The sequence below is a fragment of the Microtus oregoni genome, unplaced genomic scaffold (genome assembly GCF_018167655.1).
Source record: "Microtus oregoni isolate MIOR12 unplaced genomic scaffold, Mior012 000003F_ref0000135, whole genome shotgun sequence".
NCBI lineage: Eukaryota > Metazoa > Chordata > Mammalia > Rodentia > Cricetidae > Microtus > Microtus oregoni.
This window is the reverse complement of record NW_024543062.1, coordinates 39670873-39689601: the sequence shown is the minus strand read 5'-3', so window position 1 is coordinate 39689601 and position 18729 is coordinate 39670873. Positions and strand designations below refer to the sequence as shown.

At 38.0% G+C, this 18729-nt stretch overlaps 1 protein-coding gene across 1 annotated transcript; it reads left to right on the top strand.

The window, feature by feature from the left end:
* On the top strand, positions 1–14953 carry Serpinb10 (serpin family B member 10). Its single transcript, XM_041649314.1, has 7 exons — positions 1–168; positions 4144–4209; positions 4639–4776; positions 6664–6781; positions 9166–9308; positions 11572–11727; positions 14434–14953. The coding sequence occupies exons 1-7, from the start codon at positions 1–3 to the stop codon at positions 14836–14838; spliced, it is 1194 nt and encodes a 397-aa protein (XP_041505248.1). The 3' UTR covers positions 14839–14953.
* The last annotated feature ends 3776 nt before the right edge of the window (positions 14954–18729 follow it).

Here is an 18729-nt window from a genome sequence, read left to right as displayed (position 1 = left end):
ATGGCTTCTTTAGCAGTGTCCATCAACCAGTTTGCCTTGGAGTTTAGCAAAAAGCTAGCTGAATCTGCTGAGGGTAAAAATATCTTCTTTTCTCCTTGGGGCATCTCAACTTCATTGGCTATGGTGTATTTTGGTACCAGAGGTACCACTGCAGCCCAGATGTCCCAGGTGAGTGGCTTACTTCACTGTCTGAATGTGAAAAGGTTTTTAAAATGCCAGTTGATTCACATTTTACAATACCACTCAAAACACTTCGAAAGTGATTTACAATGAAAGAAATCCATTTGAATTTGTTGTTTGTTGCCAAGTTTGTTAGCATATGACTTTAATCCCAGCAGGAACATCTTTGGAGTTCAAAGCAAGCCTGGTCTAAAGAGCAAGTTCCAGGCTAGTCAGAGCTACATGCTAGCATTGTGTCTCAAAAACAAGAAAGTTGTTCTTTGGAAAATTCTTTAAGAACTTGTATTCGTCAGAAAAGTAGATAAATGATAAATGATGAGGTCATACATTTTGGTTTAGAACCAAACAGAGTTCTATTTTGATGATAAACCTGTCTTTAAAACTAATATCCAAATTTTAAATTATAGAACTTTTTAGCATCCCTCTGAAAGAGAAAATTAGAGAAGTCTAGCTCTGTGTAATCTCAGCACTTAAGATGCTGAGGCAGAAGGATAGCTGTGAGTTCTAACCCAGCCTGCAGAACATAGTGAATTATATGCCAACTTAGAACTACAAAGTGAGAGGCTATCTTAAACGAAACAACAACAAAGGAATTCTGCTTTCAAGCTTTGTTTGGTCACATCTTTGTTTAAACCTCAGGAATATGTCTAAATGTGAAGATCTCAGAGATAGTATTTAAATATAAAGTTAATATTGTGTAAAATAAAAAATAATTATATATAATTATAATTATACTATAATTATATAGTAAAATATATGGTAAAAATCATATGTATGTATATGTGATATCAGGTATGAGAATACAACTGACTATAGTTAACTGGTTTATAAGCTTTCCTACAGATTTGTTTTTAGAAGAACTCCATCTCCCCAGAATATATTCCATAATGTTTGTCCATGATGAAATTATAAATAACTTTGTTGCAATGAGTCTAGTGTACTTGCTATGCACCTCATTATCCTAGGGCAGGTGGTCCTTACTCCCATCCATCATCTCCTGGTACACTGTGGCACACTTGAGGGAAAACAGGAGAATAGCATCCTTCCTGCTATTCCAAGAGAAATGTTAGGGTGAAAGTAAAGGTTACGTCTGTATATATTGAGTTGTGTTAATGAAAAATAAAGCAATCAACTAGAAAAAGAACTAAAAGCCCTGAATTTTAATAGCTGTTTTGATTAAAGTATCTAAATGATGTATCAGTTGAACACTGTGCTTTTCATTTTCCCTGTTTAATTTATTTACTCGTACAGTATTATGACACATGTATACAGTGCATAATGATCATAGTCTCCTCCCCTCGAATATTTACATTCCTGTTTCAGGGAGCTCTGAAGTGCTGTCTTCTAATTCTTTTTACAATATAGAATAGATTATTGTGAATTATTCACCTTCCTGTGGGGCAAAACACTCAACCTTATTGCTGCTGTCTAACTGTACTTTGGTAACGGATCATCCTCCTTCCATCTTTTTCCCTGTTTCTGTTGAGGTTATGGAGACAAAATAAACTGAAACCTACTTTATTCTAAACAGTTTTTATAGCACACCCCACTTCTGACACTAAATGCTAGAGGTCTTCTCCGTAGTCTGTACTCAAAGTCACAAATTCTTATATATTGTACCCACAGATATCACTATATCCCACAGCTGAAGATTTGGTCCCTAAGATTTCTTTCCAATTCAGATGCAGTCAGAGCTCTGGGCTATTTTACTCATATGTCTTCTGATCCAAAAGCCAGCTAAAAACCAAAGCTCCCAAGACATCCTCATTAATCTCAGTTACTTTGCTAGTGTGGCTCACAGGATTTAGGAAAATGCTTGCTTATTGGCTTATTTTAAAGAATGCTAAAAAGAATGCAGATGAAGAAATGAGAAGGGTAATGTATGAAGAACAAAAGCTGACGGTTTCCATGACCTTTCCCAGGGCACAAATCTTTGGGGGTCTGCAGATGCTCACCTACTTTCTGAACCCTGTCTTCTGGGGTTCCTGGGAGACTTGATTATGTTTTGGAATAATGACAGTCACGTACAAAGAAACTGGGCAAGAGTGTATTCTGATGCTGACAGACTGGCACTGAGGAGACCCAGCTCTCCCAGTTTTCCTTAGTTCCCTATGCAGTGTTTCTTCTCTAAGTTTGGAACAAGTGGTCTTTTTTACTTGTTTGTTTATTTGTTGTGTTTTATTTTCCTAAGAACCTCTACCAAACAGAAAATGTCAGAGGATGTCTTAAAGGCATTGTTAAAGACAGAAGGATGGAGGAAGGTTATATTTTTAGTTTCTATGATGATCTTGAGGAAGAGAAACTAGTATTTGCAGTTTGGGCTTCAGAAAAGAGCAGGTGAAAAGAGGCCAAGAGAAAGCTGATGAATGAGGCATGAACATTGTTCCATTCTGTCCCGATGGTATTCTAGTTACCTGGAAAATAATAAAGGTTATGGGAATTAGATGCCAGGAATCCAAGTATATGAATTAGAGACAAAAATTATATGTCACATATCATACCACTTCTAATTTTTTTATGAAATAAACTTTGTTTGTCCATATATGAAATCCTAATTCTATCTTTATTTCCACAAAAAACAGGATTTTCTTCTTTATGTATAAATGGTAACCCACTGTTTAAAACACATTTCCTTGTATATACTTACCTCTCTTTTGAAAACTTATGAAAAGCAAGAGAATTTTACTTCAGAATATTTCCAACATTGTTACAAATATCCCAAAGTGTATGACAATAAAGACATGAGTAACTTATTTGTTTTTCTTGCCAAGTGTTTACTCAAACTTTTGTTAATTTATATTTTTTATTAATTTTTAAATTTTATCTTGCATACCAACCAGTTTCCCCTCCCTCCTCTCCTCCCATCCTCTCATTTCACCCCCTATCTACACCCCTCCCCATCCCCATCCACTTCTCAGAAAGGATAAGGCCTCCCATGTGAGTCAACTAGCACTTGAAGAAGTTGAGGCAGGACCAAGCTCCTCCCCTTGTATCAAAGCTAAGAGAGACATCCCATCATAGGGAATGGGTTCTTAAAAGCCAGCTCATGTGCCAGGTCAGATCCTGGTCCCACTGTTGGGGTCCAACAAACAGATCAAGCTATGCAACTGTCACCCATATGCAGGCTCCCTAGCTGTCATTCTCCAGTGTGTGAGCTCCCACGAGCTCGGGTCAGCTGTCTCTGTGAATTTCCCAATCATGGTGTTGACCCTTGTTGCTCTTATAATCCCCCTTGCTCTTTTCAAATTGACTCCCAGAGCTCAAGGCTTGGCTGCGGATTTCTGCTTCTACTCCCATCAACTATGGGATGAAGGTTCTATGATGGCAATTAGGGCAGTCACCAATCTTATTTCAGGAGATGGCCAGTTAGGCCCCCTCTCCACTATTGCTAGGAGTAATAGCTGTGGTCACCCTTGGGAATTCCTGGGAGGTTCTCTGGTACCAGGTTTCTCCCCAACCCCATAATGGTCCCCTTTATCAGATATCGCTCCCTCTCTGTCCCTACTCCAACTTGATCATCCAGATTCCTTATATTCCCATTCTCTGTCCCCTCTCTTCTACCCACCCTGCCCACAGTTTTCTCAGATTTCACCTATTTCCCCTTCCCAGGGAAATCTGTGGATTTCTATTTTGTTTTTTGAGACGTGATTTCTCTGTGTAGCCCTTGCTGTCCTGGAACTCACTTTGTAGGCCAGGCTTAAAGAATCCTCTTGACCAGGATTAAAGGTGTGTACAAGCACACCCTGCCATGAGAAACTTAAGAGTTTTTTTTTTTTTTTTTTTTTTTTTAAATTTCACTTAAAGAAATTTGAGGCACTCAATTGAAACTCATTTGGGGGCTCTGTGTTCAGTTATTTATATATTCTGTGGTCATAAGAACTGCTGATTCATATTTACAATTGCATTATTTTTATGGGTACTTATCTGCAAAGTGTATTGATTTGCTTTTTATTGAAATCACAGGTACTTCAATTAGACAAAGGACGGCTCTTCAAATCTGATCCTGCTTGTGAAAAGAAGAGAAAAATGGTATATATATATTTAATATCCAGTGGACAGTTGTGGGTGGATTGCTTCTAATTTATGTGTTTGTGGTCAGTTTAATCAATCCCTTTCTTAGATGAAATATATCAGAATACCTTTCAGATTCCAGAGTGAAGTGACTGTGCTTTGTAGCAATATTCTTTCCTTCTTGTCTTATTGTTCTTTTCATCCCTTTCAAGTTTTTGTTTTACTTTTGAAGTCATTCTTGTCTGTCTTTGCAAGCTAATAGTGAAGGATATGTGCCTTCATTAAGATTTTATACTAGAAATATCGAAGAAAATACTTTTATCTATTTTAAATAAATTGCTTTTACTTTATGCTTGTAATACACCAAATAATTTCATTTAACTATATATTAGTCATATATTATTTGACTTTTGTTCAACATTTTTCCTAATCCTCTCTCTTATAAAGGAATTGAACTCAGACAAGGTTGAGGAAATGCACTCTGATTTCCAGACCCTTGCTGTGGAAATACTCAAGCCTGGCAATTCCTACATACTCAAAACAGCCAATAGGATATACGGGGAGAAAACATATCCATTTCATAATGTGAGTGTAAATGTCTTTTTGTTCATTAATAAAAATAGAAGGAGTAAGCAAAAACCAGCCATAAAATACACATTTTCTCTAGGGGCCCCAGAAAAAAATCTTAATGTGGCTAGTATCTCCTGGCAAGCAATCATTTTGCCATGATCATGCATACCAAGTTTTGAAGGAAACCAGTGTTGAATCTAAGACAGGAGTGACTCATGGACACATAGACATTGGTTTCTTTAGCTAACATTTGTTTCACAAGAAAATATAATGGGCAAACATAGAGTCATGTAATAATAGGGTAGAACTGAAGGAGCCAAGAATGGTGTCCCTCACAGGACTGTGGCTAGAAGCTGTCCCTGGAAAACAAAGAGGACTTTGAGATGAGAGTAGAGAAAATTCCCACAACAGGATTCTAGAGATATTGTCAATATGGAACATGAAATAATGCCAAGTTCCTTCTTTTGTTAATGGTTAAAATCCCACCAACAGAAATCTTGGTGACCTTATTGCGTTAAGACTCAAATGGTCCTCAGACTAGAGTACGTCATTTTTCTCTTAAGTTTGTGCATCACACCATTTGAAAGAGATCAACAAGAGTCTAGACTAAATCATCTAGGGGCAAAAAGCAAGGGGTTAGATAGGACAGAAGAGAAGCAGGTACTCTGTGGTTTCAAGCATGTGATGGGTGCCCACTTCCGTGAGTTCTTCTGGATTTAGGGCCTTGGGCTTTGTTAATCCTGGATCTACAATATATCTAGGCAGAGCCTTAAAGACAGCTTTATTACTGTTAGGCTTTTGGACTTCTACTTGACTCATTATCAACAGAGTTGAGCTCAGTAGCATTGGACTCCAAACAAAAGGGATATAGGCATCTGCACATCTTTATACAGGTGAATTAACAGGGTGTAGTGCCTCATATTTGTGTTTTATTTTTGCTGGATTATAAATCCCAATGCAGATCTCCCAATGTTTAAACCATTTCTTGGGGACTGGATTAATTTGTCACTATTTACTTCCAAATAAGCAAACTAAAGGAACCAACACTGTACCTCCCCAAGAAAACAAGTTATATTCCCATAGCAACTGCAAGCTCAGTTAAAGTCAGCTGTGTTGAGTGCAATGGGGTGGATCATCAAAACTCTGTAGACAGAGGTCTTTCTCACTCCCTCAAAGAGACCAGTAAGGTCTTTTGCCTCACTTCCAGGTCACATTGCCAAGCAGAATATAGTTATCTTCAGTTGCTACAAGTTCCTGAGGATTTGGAGACCTCAAGCAGCCACGTTACAGACTCACAGGCCTTGCTGTGTTCCTATTCCTCGCACAGAAAGCCATGTCCAACTTTAAATACCATTTGACCACAAGATAACTTGACATATAGTCTTCTGTTTTCATTCTATTCTCATTTCCAGGTCTGAATAAAACATAAGAAAACATACATGCAAGTAGCATTATGTAGACAGGTTGTGTTTATGTATTAAGGAAAATATATATGTAAATACATATGCCTACGTGAATGTAACAACAATTAATGAAAAGCAGAGGCCATGAATTTGAAAGAGATCAAAAGCAGGTATACAGAAAGAATTAAAGGTGGGAAAATAATGCAATTATGATATCAAAAAATAAAATAAATAATATCTAAAAATAGTCAAGAAGGGGTTGCCAAGCTCAGACCCGCAGGCTGGCAGATTTTCCTTCTCTACCTGGAGTTCTGTGTAGCTGGCTGGGGTGAGGAGGATTACATTTACATTTTGACAGAGACGGGAATGATGAAGTAGCGATGGAGTTGTGGAGGGAGAGTGGTTGTCCTCAATTGATTTTTGTTTTAAATAATGTACACAGATTTGATTTCTCAGTTTTGGACAGCTGTACAGAGTGTATTTTATCTATATCTTTCAGAAATATTTGAAGGACATGCAAACATATTTTGGTGCAGAACCACAGTCTGTTAACTTTGTTGGAGCTTCTGGCCAGATCAGAACAGAGATCAACTCCTGGGTGGAAAGTCAGACTGAGGGTAAGTTGTCGTCAGGGCATAGCTAAGGGCTTGCACCAAGCTTCATCATATTCATATGAAATTGTGCCATATATGCCTATGTATTTCTTTAGTGGAACTGTGGGATATATACTAAGTATTCAGAATTTTTATTTCTATTTATATCTGTAAGTTTTAGATCAGTAACCTCCCCAGGAAATTCTATTTAAAATATAGAAGGCAAACCTCCACTTTTCCAAGTAGACAGGAAAAAGAGGTATAGTTTACATATTTCAAAGGATAAAATAAAAGAAATGAAAAATGGGAGCTAGGAATGACTGTTGCACTTGTAATTTTAAAGAAAAATGGCTATTAATAACAAAAATAGAGTAAAGTTTTACTGGTGCATGATTATAGTTATCTTAAAAATTAAAATTATTTCTTAGAGTTTGGGGTACAAAAATTATTCTGCTACATTGCTCCCTGGGCTTGATATGTTTGCCGGCCATCCAGAACAGTCCTTGAGAGAGGATGTGTCCTTCTTGTCTTTGTCTTCGTTGGCACAAGATTTCCCTGTGTCTCTTTTGCATTCTTCTGTGCTCGCATTGTTTCTCGTTTAATGTCTGGGTTTTTTAAGTATTGGGATCCAGGACCAGCCCAGACCTAAATCATTTCTCATACAAGAGTAGGGGTGTGGGAATGAAAACACAACTCACATGATTATATAGGGAGGGAGTTTTCATTGATCCTTCAAGAAATTCTAAATTCACATCCTGAAAAATCCCCTGTGTTTATTACCCAAATAGCTTTTATATCTAGATGTAAACTAAGGGGGAAATTCATTAGCATTATATTTCCTAGGTAATGGGGAGAATGACTTGGGTCATGTCCACACCTATCTATGTTCATTTGGTCAATGTTTTCCAAAAACAGTGGACTATTCAAAATAAAAAGAATTACAAAAATAAATCACAGATAAGTGTGCTTGAGATGCTGGTCTGGGGAAGGAACAGTTGACTGTTTTGAATCCAAATTGTTAAGAGCAGTTCACAGAAGCTAATTTTATATTTTAGTTTTTTGCAAGATGCCTGGTTCTGTTGTTTAATACTGTTTTAGTAATCTGTCCTTGGTGGCACATGCTTATAAATTTATCCCACTGAGGTCCAGTCAGGAAGATTATGCCTTAGGGGCCTGCTCAGGCTACCTGATGATTTCTCCACACTAGCCTTGGACTACATAGAAAGATGTTTTGTCAAACATACAGGCAAATAAACTAACCACCTAACTAAACCAATAGTTATTATCAACTGTTTTATAAATGTGATATAGTACCAACATGCAACTATGTCTTTTCCAGTATCTATTGCTAGGAGAAAAATACATTGCTTGTTTAGTAGTGTCAGTCAATATTTATAACAAATTTTCATTTGTTTTTTATTTTATGTTCCTGTTAACCATATTATCTGCAAACAAAAACATTGTGTCTTCCTTCTATGCAACTAATACCACATTTCATTTTCTTTTTTAATATATTTTTAATTTATTATTATTTTTTTATTGAGCTCTACATTTTTCTCTGTTCCCTTTAACCCTCTCCCAAGATCCCCATGCTCTCAATTTACTCAGAAGATGTTGTCTTTTTCTACTTCCCTTGTAGATTAGATCCATATATGTCTCTCTTAGGGTCCTCATTGTTGTCTAGGTTCTCTGGGATTATGATCTGTAGGCTGGTTTTCTTTGCTTTATGTTTAAAAACCACTTATGATTGAGTGCATGTGATAACTGTCTTTCTATATCTTGGTTACCTCACTCAAAATGATGTTTTCTATCTCCGTTCATTTGCATGAAAAATTGAAGATGTCATTATTTTTTTCTGTTGTATAGTACCCCATTGCGTAAATCTACCACATTTTCCTTATCCATTCTTAGGTCGAAGGGCATTTAGGTTGTTTCCAGTTTCTGGCTATGAGAAACAATGCTGCTATGAACATAGTTGAGCACATGTCTTTGTGGCACAATTGAGGATCCTTTGGATATATACCCAAAAGTGGTATGGTTGGATCTTGAGGAAGGTTGTTTCTGCCGGATTTTATTTTCTTACATTGATTCATGAATTAGCATTTTGGGGAAAACTTTAAGTGACAATAGTCCTCAAAGACTGGATACTCATATGTATTTGTTTACTATGGCTGTAAAATGATGATTATTGGAGGAGTCAACATATTATTTTTTTCCACTATTTCTCTCCTTCCTCATTGCTCTTAAGAAAAAGTATACTACTTAATCTTAAATTGTTCTATTTCTGGAATATCTAAAAAATATTTTTAATAGAAAACTCGATGTTTCCAGAAAAATTGGAAATTTGGATATCTAATTAAAATATGCATATCCCAGAAGCCATTTTGAAATCTCTTCTGTTCTTATAGGTAAAATTCCAAACCTCCTCCCTGATGACTCGGTGGACTCCATGACTAAGATGGTGCTGGTGAATGCCCTTTACTTTAAAGGGACCTGGGAGCATCAGTTCTCAGTGCAGAACACAACTGAAAGGCCTTTCAGAATAAACAAGGTCAGAGCCAGCTGAAAGACATAGAATTGTCACATGACCCTATAAAATTAGATCCTACAGTAAATTGGTTTCTTTCCTAATGTTATCCTCCTGTATCCTGGCTCATATTATGGAAGGAAAAGCTAGTCTGGGAGTTTTTTGTTCCATCTACTAAAGTGTTATGTTTCATTGTTTTTCTCTGAATACAGTCTATTTGTAGAATTTATCATTTCATGGTTTTGAGCACATGGGAGCTGGGTAGAGTGGGGTTTATATTTATTTTTCAATTGAGAAATACAAGTAGTTATGGAAGTAGAGGTGTGTCTGAGTTAAACTTTCCAGAACCAAAGATTGTCCCACTATAAGTTCTGCTGTTTCTATTAAGCCCATTGTAGGTGTGTGTGTGTGTGTGTGTGTGTGTGTGTGTGTGTGTGTGTCTGAAGCTGGGTAGAGATGAAACAAAGTTAAAGATAGATATGAGGGATTCCAAGGGCTATCAGCTTGCTATCACCACAATAAAACGCAACTTGAAAGAAGGAAAAAATGGAAGCTCATGATTTTCTAGCTCTAGTCTGTGGTCACCTGTCCCAGAGAACATTAATGTAGAAAGTCAGCCATGAAGCAGTTACTCAATGTATGGAAGGGAGGGGAAGACAGAGACTGAGGGAGGAAAAGGAAGGGAGAGAGGGGGAGGAGGGAAAGAGAAACGAGGGTCCCAATAGTTCAGGGTGCTGAGGGATAATCCTTTTGTATGTGGTGAATGTGTAGTATCCTCATTGGTTAATAATAAAGCTGATTTGGCCTATAGCATGGCAGAATAAGGTTAGGCAGAACTGCCAAACTGAAAATACAGAGAGAAAGGAGGGCAGAGTCAGGGGCAGTCCTGTGACCAGCCAGCCACAGAAAGACGTGCTGGAAGACAGGTAAAGCCTCTAACCATGTGTGTTATTGTAGATTAATAGAAATGGGTTAATTTAAATCTGAGAGCTAGTTACTAATAAGCCTGAGCTGTTGGCTGAGTATTTTGTAATTAATATAAACGTCTGTGCGTTTATTTGGGACCAGACTGTCTGGACAGAAAAACTCTGCCCACCTCCGTTTACACCAGTGATCCAACCTCCTTACTAAGCACCAACTCCTATAGATCACACCATCCCTGCAACATTACCAGCTGGCAACAAGGACTTCCAAGACTTTCACACTTAAGACCCAAAGTTCTGCAGTTTAGAATGTATCCCAATCAAAATATTGTCAGGAAAAATTTTTCTTACTTTTTTCTCCACTAAATTTCGACCGTAATTTTTTCTGCTGGATGAATTCAGAGTTTTTCCTGTTTTTAATCCATAATGGTCAAACATGGCTACTCACAACATCTCTTTGAGAACAGGCTGATTCCTAGAGGGAGAATCTTGTAGCACTGCAAAGCCAGCTGACATAGACTGTCTTAGTGGTTGGTTTTAGCAGTGAGATCTGAAAAGGACACTAGTTGGTGCCATTATATGCACACCCTAGAAACCATCCCTGTATTCCAAGCAATGGCCTGGCTACAAGATATCACAGCTTACGGCGAAGGCCTTCTAAATGACCTCTCCTCCACATTCAATGGATAAATAATATGTCTGTAACACTGAATTGCAGAAAGTTCCTTGTGGTTTCATCTACAGCTAATTTTGTTTAAAATTACATCATGTGGAGCTAGAAACATGGCTCAGCAGTTAAGAGCTCTTGTTGCTCTTCCAGAGCATCAGGGTGTGATTCATAGCAACCATGTGGGGAAACTCCTGTCTGTAACTTGAGCTCCTGGGGATCTGATGCCCTCTTCTGATCTCTGAAGGTACTTGAACACATTTTAACAGAAGCCCTGATAATATTTTGCAAGAATTTCCCTCTGATCTATTGCTAGTTTTTCATTTATGAATTCCAGGTGTTTTTTGATACTAAAATACATTCTAAGGCTCTCAAATATTTGCATGTAAAATGACCCTTTATTTCTTGGTTATTTGCATTTACATACTTACACGGTTTTCCTGCATGTCTGCTTTTTAGTGTTTGGTAGAATCTACCTATTGTGGCATAAACAGAATGCCCAGTAGATGATGGATACAGGAGCTCCCTTGTTTGCTATCACTGGTATTGTTAGCAGAATTTTCCAGAAGCTATATCAGGAAAACTTCTGTGTCTCCTGTAAGGTCACAGCTTTACTATTGTCTAAGACAAAGGGAAACTGATGGTGATAGGGTAAGAATATGGAGTTCCCCTGTGACTCTGTTGTCCATTTTTACAGACCATCACCAAACCAGTGCAAATGATGTCAATGAAAAAGGATCTTCAGGTCTTTCACATTGAGGAGCTGCAAACCATAGGTCTTCAACTTCATTATCAGAACCGTGACCTTAGCTTGTTTCTTCTGCTGCCAGAAGAAGTAAATGGCCTGGAACAGGTAGATACATCAGTCTCTCTGACAAAATGGAATCTGTGATTTTCCCTACGCTTTCATGAGAAAAACATGAGGACTTCACCTCCCTGCTTTTAAGTTTCTGCATAGGAAGGCAATCAACTAATATATTTTGAGTCCTGACTACTTTGTCTTCAAATATTGTTCATACTTTAGAAAATTCTAAAAGCTAATATTACTATATTTTAGCAATACAGTCACAGACAGCTCTAGTGCAAGATGGGCATACACATAGCCTCATATACACAGATATAGTGGTTCTTATCACAATTGGGATTACAGTGAGTTGCCTTGGACTTTCTCAGTCTAGTAGAATCTACCTAATTCAAGAATAACTTCTAGGTGAAAGTTGTCTCATACTCTCATTTGGCATTTCAGCAGATGAAAGTTTGTAGGCTAGAGTGCTTACAGCTTGATCTGACTTTTGGAACCCCAATATTTCATTGCTAAGCAGTACCTGGTCTGTAGCTGAGGGACTCTAGGTGGCAGCAGCATAGTAGAAATAGAAATAATACCTGGATGGCCTCTGCTTGTGGAAACCACGAGTTTACCCATAGAGGAAATGGCTTGTGGGACCTGGGAGCCATACTACCTGCATAAAAAACTTTCATGTTTAATAACCCTTGTTAGCCAGAGGTCAGAACTAAATCTAAGCACAGAAGTCATCTGCAGACCCACTTCAAATTGATGTAAAAAGAAACTCTTGGCAAGGATTGCCTTCTTTTGTGATGCCTCTGATCAAACCCAGGGCCGCTTGTGTGCTAATCAGACTTTCTAGGATAGAATTGCATCTCAGCCTCAAATAAATCTTTTTAAAAGTTTTTATATTATTATTTTGTGTGGGGGGTGTGTTTGCTTACTTGTATGCCTATGTACTCTGTGAGTGCAGTGTTTGTGGTGACCAGAAGAGAATATTGGATGTCTTGGAGCTGGAGATAGATATATACATATATATATATATATATATATATATATATATATATATGCCACCATGGAGGTGCTGAGCTAAGAATTTGAGTCCTCTGGAAGAGCAGCTAGTACTCTTATGTATTGCGGCATCTCTAGCCCCAAAATCAATCTTTTAATCACTTATATTTATATATGAGTATGTATATTTATATGTATAGTGAGTGTCACATTTTTAAACTTATTTTTTATCAAATAAACATTTTTAAGCTGTTCACCCTTTTAAGCCTGACCACACCCTGTGTCTAAGCAAATGCATGCTGAAATGGAACATTAGCCTCTTCTGAAACACATATCCTGAATTTCTTTGCCTAGAGTCTAGTTTTTCCATTTATTTCTTAGTGTTGGTAGCTTTCCTTGATTCTGCTAGTATGAAAAAATATTTCTATATTGCTTTTGAATCTGTATGAAACTGTGGAAAACGGTAGCAATGAGACCTGTGTAGATGGGCTGCTTCTCAGGAAACCAGTCTTCTGAGATGAAGACATTGTCACATCATTAATTTGTACCCTTCACAGACATGTTACTGACACCCAATACTTGGGTCTATGAAGCTCCAAAATGAGCAAAAGTTTATGCTTTGAAACAAACTTATCAATAAAAAGTAAAATCTATTTGCTGATACAGTTAGATATATACACACATTCATACATTATTCTTAGAAATTTTAAATTATAAAGAGAAGTAAAGAATAATATGCTCACTATAAAAGTGTACTCAGAAGAGCTGGAGGGTTTCTCCCTTTTTTATTCTTTATTGACATAGCTTATAATACTGTGACTATAAAGCATAGGCATTTTCTTTTATCTGAGATTTTGTTTTCAGTGAACTCTTTTCCCTGTTAAGAAAAGGAACAGTTTGTGCCCTGTGTTAGTCAGTTTATTGTTGCTTGTGATTTACATCTAAAAGAAACATCTTATGGGAGTAAAGATTGATTTCATTCTTGATTTCATCCCATCCTGACAAAGAGGTTGTGGCAGGCAGAAGTGAACAGAAGAGGCCAGAGCAAGAGAGAGCCATCCAGGACACACGTTCTTTGTCCAGCCAGGCACCACCTTCCCCAGTGCACTTACCTCTTCATAGACTAGTTAGAGTTTGGGTTAACATGTTTATTATGTGAGACTTCTCATAATCTAATTCTCTCCTAAATGCTCTACTGATACATTCAGAGGCATGTTTAACCAATCTGTTAGTGGCTAATTATCTAATCAAGTTGACAGTAAGGACTCATTTATGTTCTAACAATGTACACAACAGTAGATGTTTTATGTATGAAACCGCCAAATGCTTGGTTATATTAGGATATTTTAATATAATTGATAACTTATATACTGTGTTAGAAGAATTTCCCTTTCAAAATCAAGTCTAATTCTTCTATTTTCTTTTCGTTTCTTTCTTTTTTTTTTCAAAGTATATCTCTGGCTGTTCTGGAACTCACTCTGTAGACCAGGCTGGCCTCAAACTCACAGAAATCTGCCTGCCTCTGCCTCCCTGAGTGCTGGAATTAAAGGCATGTGACACCACCATCCACTTAATTCTTTTATTTTCTGAGAACTACTATCTATAAAATGAAGACTCTGTAGGTCAGTGGCAGAAAGTTCTCATCATTAACTGGTGGAGTTCCAAATGTGTCTTTTGCTGCCCCATGTAGAGGGAGTGATAGTATTCTCCTCTATGTCTTTCTCTCTCTGATTTACTCACTCTTCTTGGATTCCAATCCTGCAGCTAGAAAGAGCTATAACTTATGAGAAACTGCAGGAGTGGACCAGTGCAGACATGTTGGACACCTTTGAAGTGCAGCTGTACCTCCCCAAGTTCAAGCTGGAAGAGAGTTATGATCTGAAGTCAGTCCTAAGCAGTATGGGGATGACTGATGCTTTCAGCCAGAGCAAAGCTGATTTCTCAAACATGTCTTCAGACAGAAATCTATTTTTGTCCAATGTTTTCCACAAGACTTTTTTGGAAATAAATGAAGAAGGCACAGAGGCCGCAGCTGGCACTGGAAGTGAGGTCGATCTTCGAATTAAGACACCTTCCATCGAGTTCAATGTCGATCATCCATTCCTTTTCTTCATTAGGCACAACAAAACCAATAGCATTCTCTTTTATGGGAGATATTGCTCACCCTAAACTCCTCATCTCTCATTAAATACAAGCATCTTGATGGTATCAAATAAGCAATCAGAAACCATGATCATGAGATGGAAAAGCAATCATCACAAAATCATCCCATAGTCTATAAGCATTTCACACTCTAATAATAATAAATGATTGTTGAAGGAACATGTTTTGGTGATTCTGTCAAGTCTATATAGAGAGAATAGCATTTAATTTGTTCTACCACCACAACATTTGTCTTACTGTGACCTTTATTTATGTTGCAAAAATGCTGCTCAAAAGCGCCAACACTTACTTACCAAACCAGGGTCTCCTAACATGTTTGGCAGGGTTGGAGGGGTCTCAGTAAGACTGAGTCTGAGACAAGTATAACGCAAGCAAACAGACTTTTATATCCTTATCAGAAACAGAATACAATGTTGGTTGCCAGGATCAATACAGTTGTAGTTAATAGGATACAATGGTGCTTGCAAGCTGTACAGGGTACACCAGAATAATGTCTAAGACCAACTGCCAAGCCAAACTTCTATATGCTTTGCTGACATCTAGGGAACTCAGCGAAGCACAGGAAGCTGGAATGCTTCATTGCCTGAGTGAGTGCCTCAGCTTCTTGGGAACTGAAAGGCACCCAGTACCATTGGAGCCAAGGGCTCCTACTTGAAATGCCCACAGTGCCTGCTTCTGACGGTGGCTGGACCAGGCCAACTCCACAATTCCTTGCAGCTCTCGCTCTTTTATTGCTTAATTTCAGATGGTACACATCATCTTTCAAAGCAGACCTGGAGTAGCAAATCAGTCAGTGGGCTATAATGCTTCCCAATATACCCAAATTAACAAAATTCCTGCAGATATTCCTATGGACTGTATTTTAGAAGACTAGGTTGCTAGGTTTTTCACAGTGAGGGAGAGGTTAATTCATTTAACTTTGAACACTGAATAGTTTATGTTTCACCAAGCAAGGCCTGAATGTCAATACTTAAATTGTCATGTGATCATCATTGCCTGGGGAAGAATATGATTAGTGGTGGCGAACCCCGGGCCCTGAGAATAATTAACATAAATTTGGATACTATTCTCTTCCCATCTAACAAAGAGAAGTATTAGAGGATTAGGAACATGAGCTCACTCTGTCACAGAAGGAATAGGTACATTCGACAGAGATAGCATACCAAGGAGCAGCGGTCACCAACTCTTTTCCCTCAGCCACCAGTAAATAAGTTCCAGTGTGTCTGCCGTTCCTTGGTATGACAATAATCGTTGTGGAATTAAAGTATAAGGAGTGAAGAAGTATGATATTTATTTTTATGCATGAAGAGAATTCCTTAACTATCAAGCAAGCCTGCTCTTTAGTCAGTGAAAGTCATTTTGTTCTTTTTTTTAAAAAAATACTAAAGTATTTTGATGAAAGCATGTATGAAATTCTTGTTCTTCCTTTAGGTGGTTAGTTCCTAGAAAAAGAGACACTATTAAAAGGCAGTCTTCAAGGAGAGCCATCTTCCCTGGAACACTACCACACCCTCCTTTCAAATCCAAAAGACCCAAGCCACTGACACGCCTTTCCACCCTCCACCCATCACCACCACCACCCGCTTGCTACCATGCCAGGCCCCAACATAGGCAGATATCTTCTGCTCAGTTCCAGGCTGAGCCAGTTAGAAGAACAGGTGCAGGCCACTCCAAGACGAACAACAGAGACTGTCTGCTGGAATAGAGGTCACACTGGCTTCCAGAAATACACACTACAAAGACCAGAATCCCAGAGGAGAAACACAAACCAAGGATCAAAATACCTATACAAAAAAAAAAAAAACCAGAAATCAGCAACCTAGACCTGTATTCATTCCAAACTTAGGTGCAGAGATACCTGTGTAAGAACACAATCAGCAGCAGCCACCGCTGAATATTCCAACACAGTTGAAGCACAAGAAAACTTCCTTAAAACAAACTTTATGAAGATGATAGATATTCTTCAAAAGGAAATGAATAAACCTATTAGAGAAATTCATGAAAACACCAGATAAGCTATACTTAAAGAGATGCTTAACATCCTTAGCCATCATGGAAATGCACATCAAAACGACTCTGGATTTATTCATAATAGCCAGAAACTGGAAACAACCTCAATGCCCCTCAATAAAGAATTGATAAAGAAAATATGGTTCATTTACACAATGACATATTACTCAGATGTTAAAAACAATGACATCATGAAATTTGCAGGCAAATGGATAAAACTAGACAAAATTATCTTGAGTGAGGTGACCCAGACCAAGAAAAAAAAATGTGGTATGCACTCACTTAAAGTGGGTATTGGCTGTAAAGTAAAGGATAACCATGTTACAATCCACAGACCCAGAGAGGCTAGACAAAAAGGAAGGACAAAGGCCCTGGGGAGTTTGGATCTCCCTGGGAAGGAGAAATTGAAAAGATTTTGAGGGAGAACTCATGGGTGAAGATTTGAACAGAAGGTATCAGGTGGGGGTGGAGGGAGAGAGTACTGATATAGATGACTGGAATTGGGGGGCATTTTGGGGATGAGGGGAGGTAGAAACCGAGTATAATGGAAAGTCTCAGCAATCTACAAGGGTGACCTTAGAGAAGACTCCTAGTAATGGGAGATAAGGAAACTGAAGCAGTCATCTTCTCTAACCAGGCAAGACTTCCAGTGGAAAGACTGGGATAACCCAAACATAAAATCTTCAATCCTGCCCCCCCCCCCCATTTACCCACCTCAGCAACAAGGGCTGGCATCTGCAGGCAGGCTACTTCAGCCCCGCTCAATTGGACCTTGTACTATACAAGTCTCACTCTGCCCCCAAACCTACCCATTCCTGTAAACCTCAGTGGCTCCTGGAGACACACAGAGCTGACCAAGAGTCGCTTACTGAAACACAGACAGTGATGCACCAATAGGTTCAAGACAAGATTCCTGAGACATAAATACCAACTGCAAAGACTGTCTGCACCAATTGGAGGAAGAGATGGATAGACAACAATGCAAGAATACATTCAACAAACTAAAGAGAAACCTGGCAATACCAGAACCTAGTAGTCCTACAACAGGAAGACCTGAATATCCCAATGAAGAAGAAGAAGAAGAAGAAGAAGAAGAAGAAGAAGACCTTTAAAATAACTCTATAAAGATGATAGAGATCCTTAAAGAGGAAATGAAAGATTCCCTTAAAGAAATGGAGGAAAACACAAACAAAATATTGGGTGAAATCAATAAATCTCTTAAAGCAAGCCAAAAAAAAAAAAAACAAAACAATTAAACAGGTGAATGAAACCATTCAAAACTTGTAATTAAAATAGAGACAATGAAGAAAACACTAATTGAGTGAATTCTGGAAATCGAAAATCTGTGTAAATGAACAGGAACTATAGATGCAAGCATCACCAACAGAGTTCAAGAGAAGGAAGAGAGAATTTCAGGCATTGAAGATACGATAGAGAAAATAGACTCATTGGTCAAAGAAAACATTAAAGCCAAGACAGTCATAACAGAAAATATTCAGGAAATTTGGGACACTATGAAAAGTCCAAACCTAAGAATAATAGGCATAGAAGAAGGAGAAGAATACCAGCTTAAAGGCATGGACTATATATCCAGCAAAATCATAGAAAAAAAATTTCCAAACCTAAAGAAGAAAATGCCTATTAAGATACAAGAAGCTTAAAAATACCAAATAGACTGCCCCCACCAAAAGTCTCCTCTATGCATAATAATCAAAAGACAAAATATACAGAATAAAGAAGGCCAAGTAACATATAAAGGGATGGCCATCAGAATAATACCTGACTTCCCAATGGAGTCTCTGAAAGCTATAAGGTCCTGGACAGACATTATGCAGACAATAAGAGACCGCAGGTGCCAACCCAGACTACTAACCCCAGCAAAGTTTT

Coding starts and splice junctions, on each gene's coding strand:
- Serpinb10 (XM_041649314.1), top strand. CDS start 1: ATGGCTTCTTTAGCAGTGTCCATCAACCAGTTTGCCTTGGAGTTTAGC. Junction 169..4,143: donor CTGCAGCCCAGATGTCCCAG/GTGAGTGGCTTA, acceptor TTGAAATCACAG/GTACTTCAATTAGACAAAGG. Junction 9,309..11,571: donor GGCCTTTCAGAATAAACAAG/GTCAGAGCCAGC, acceptor CCATTTTTACAG/ACCATCACCAAACCAGTGCA.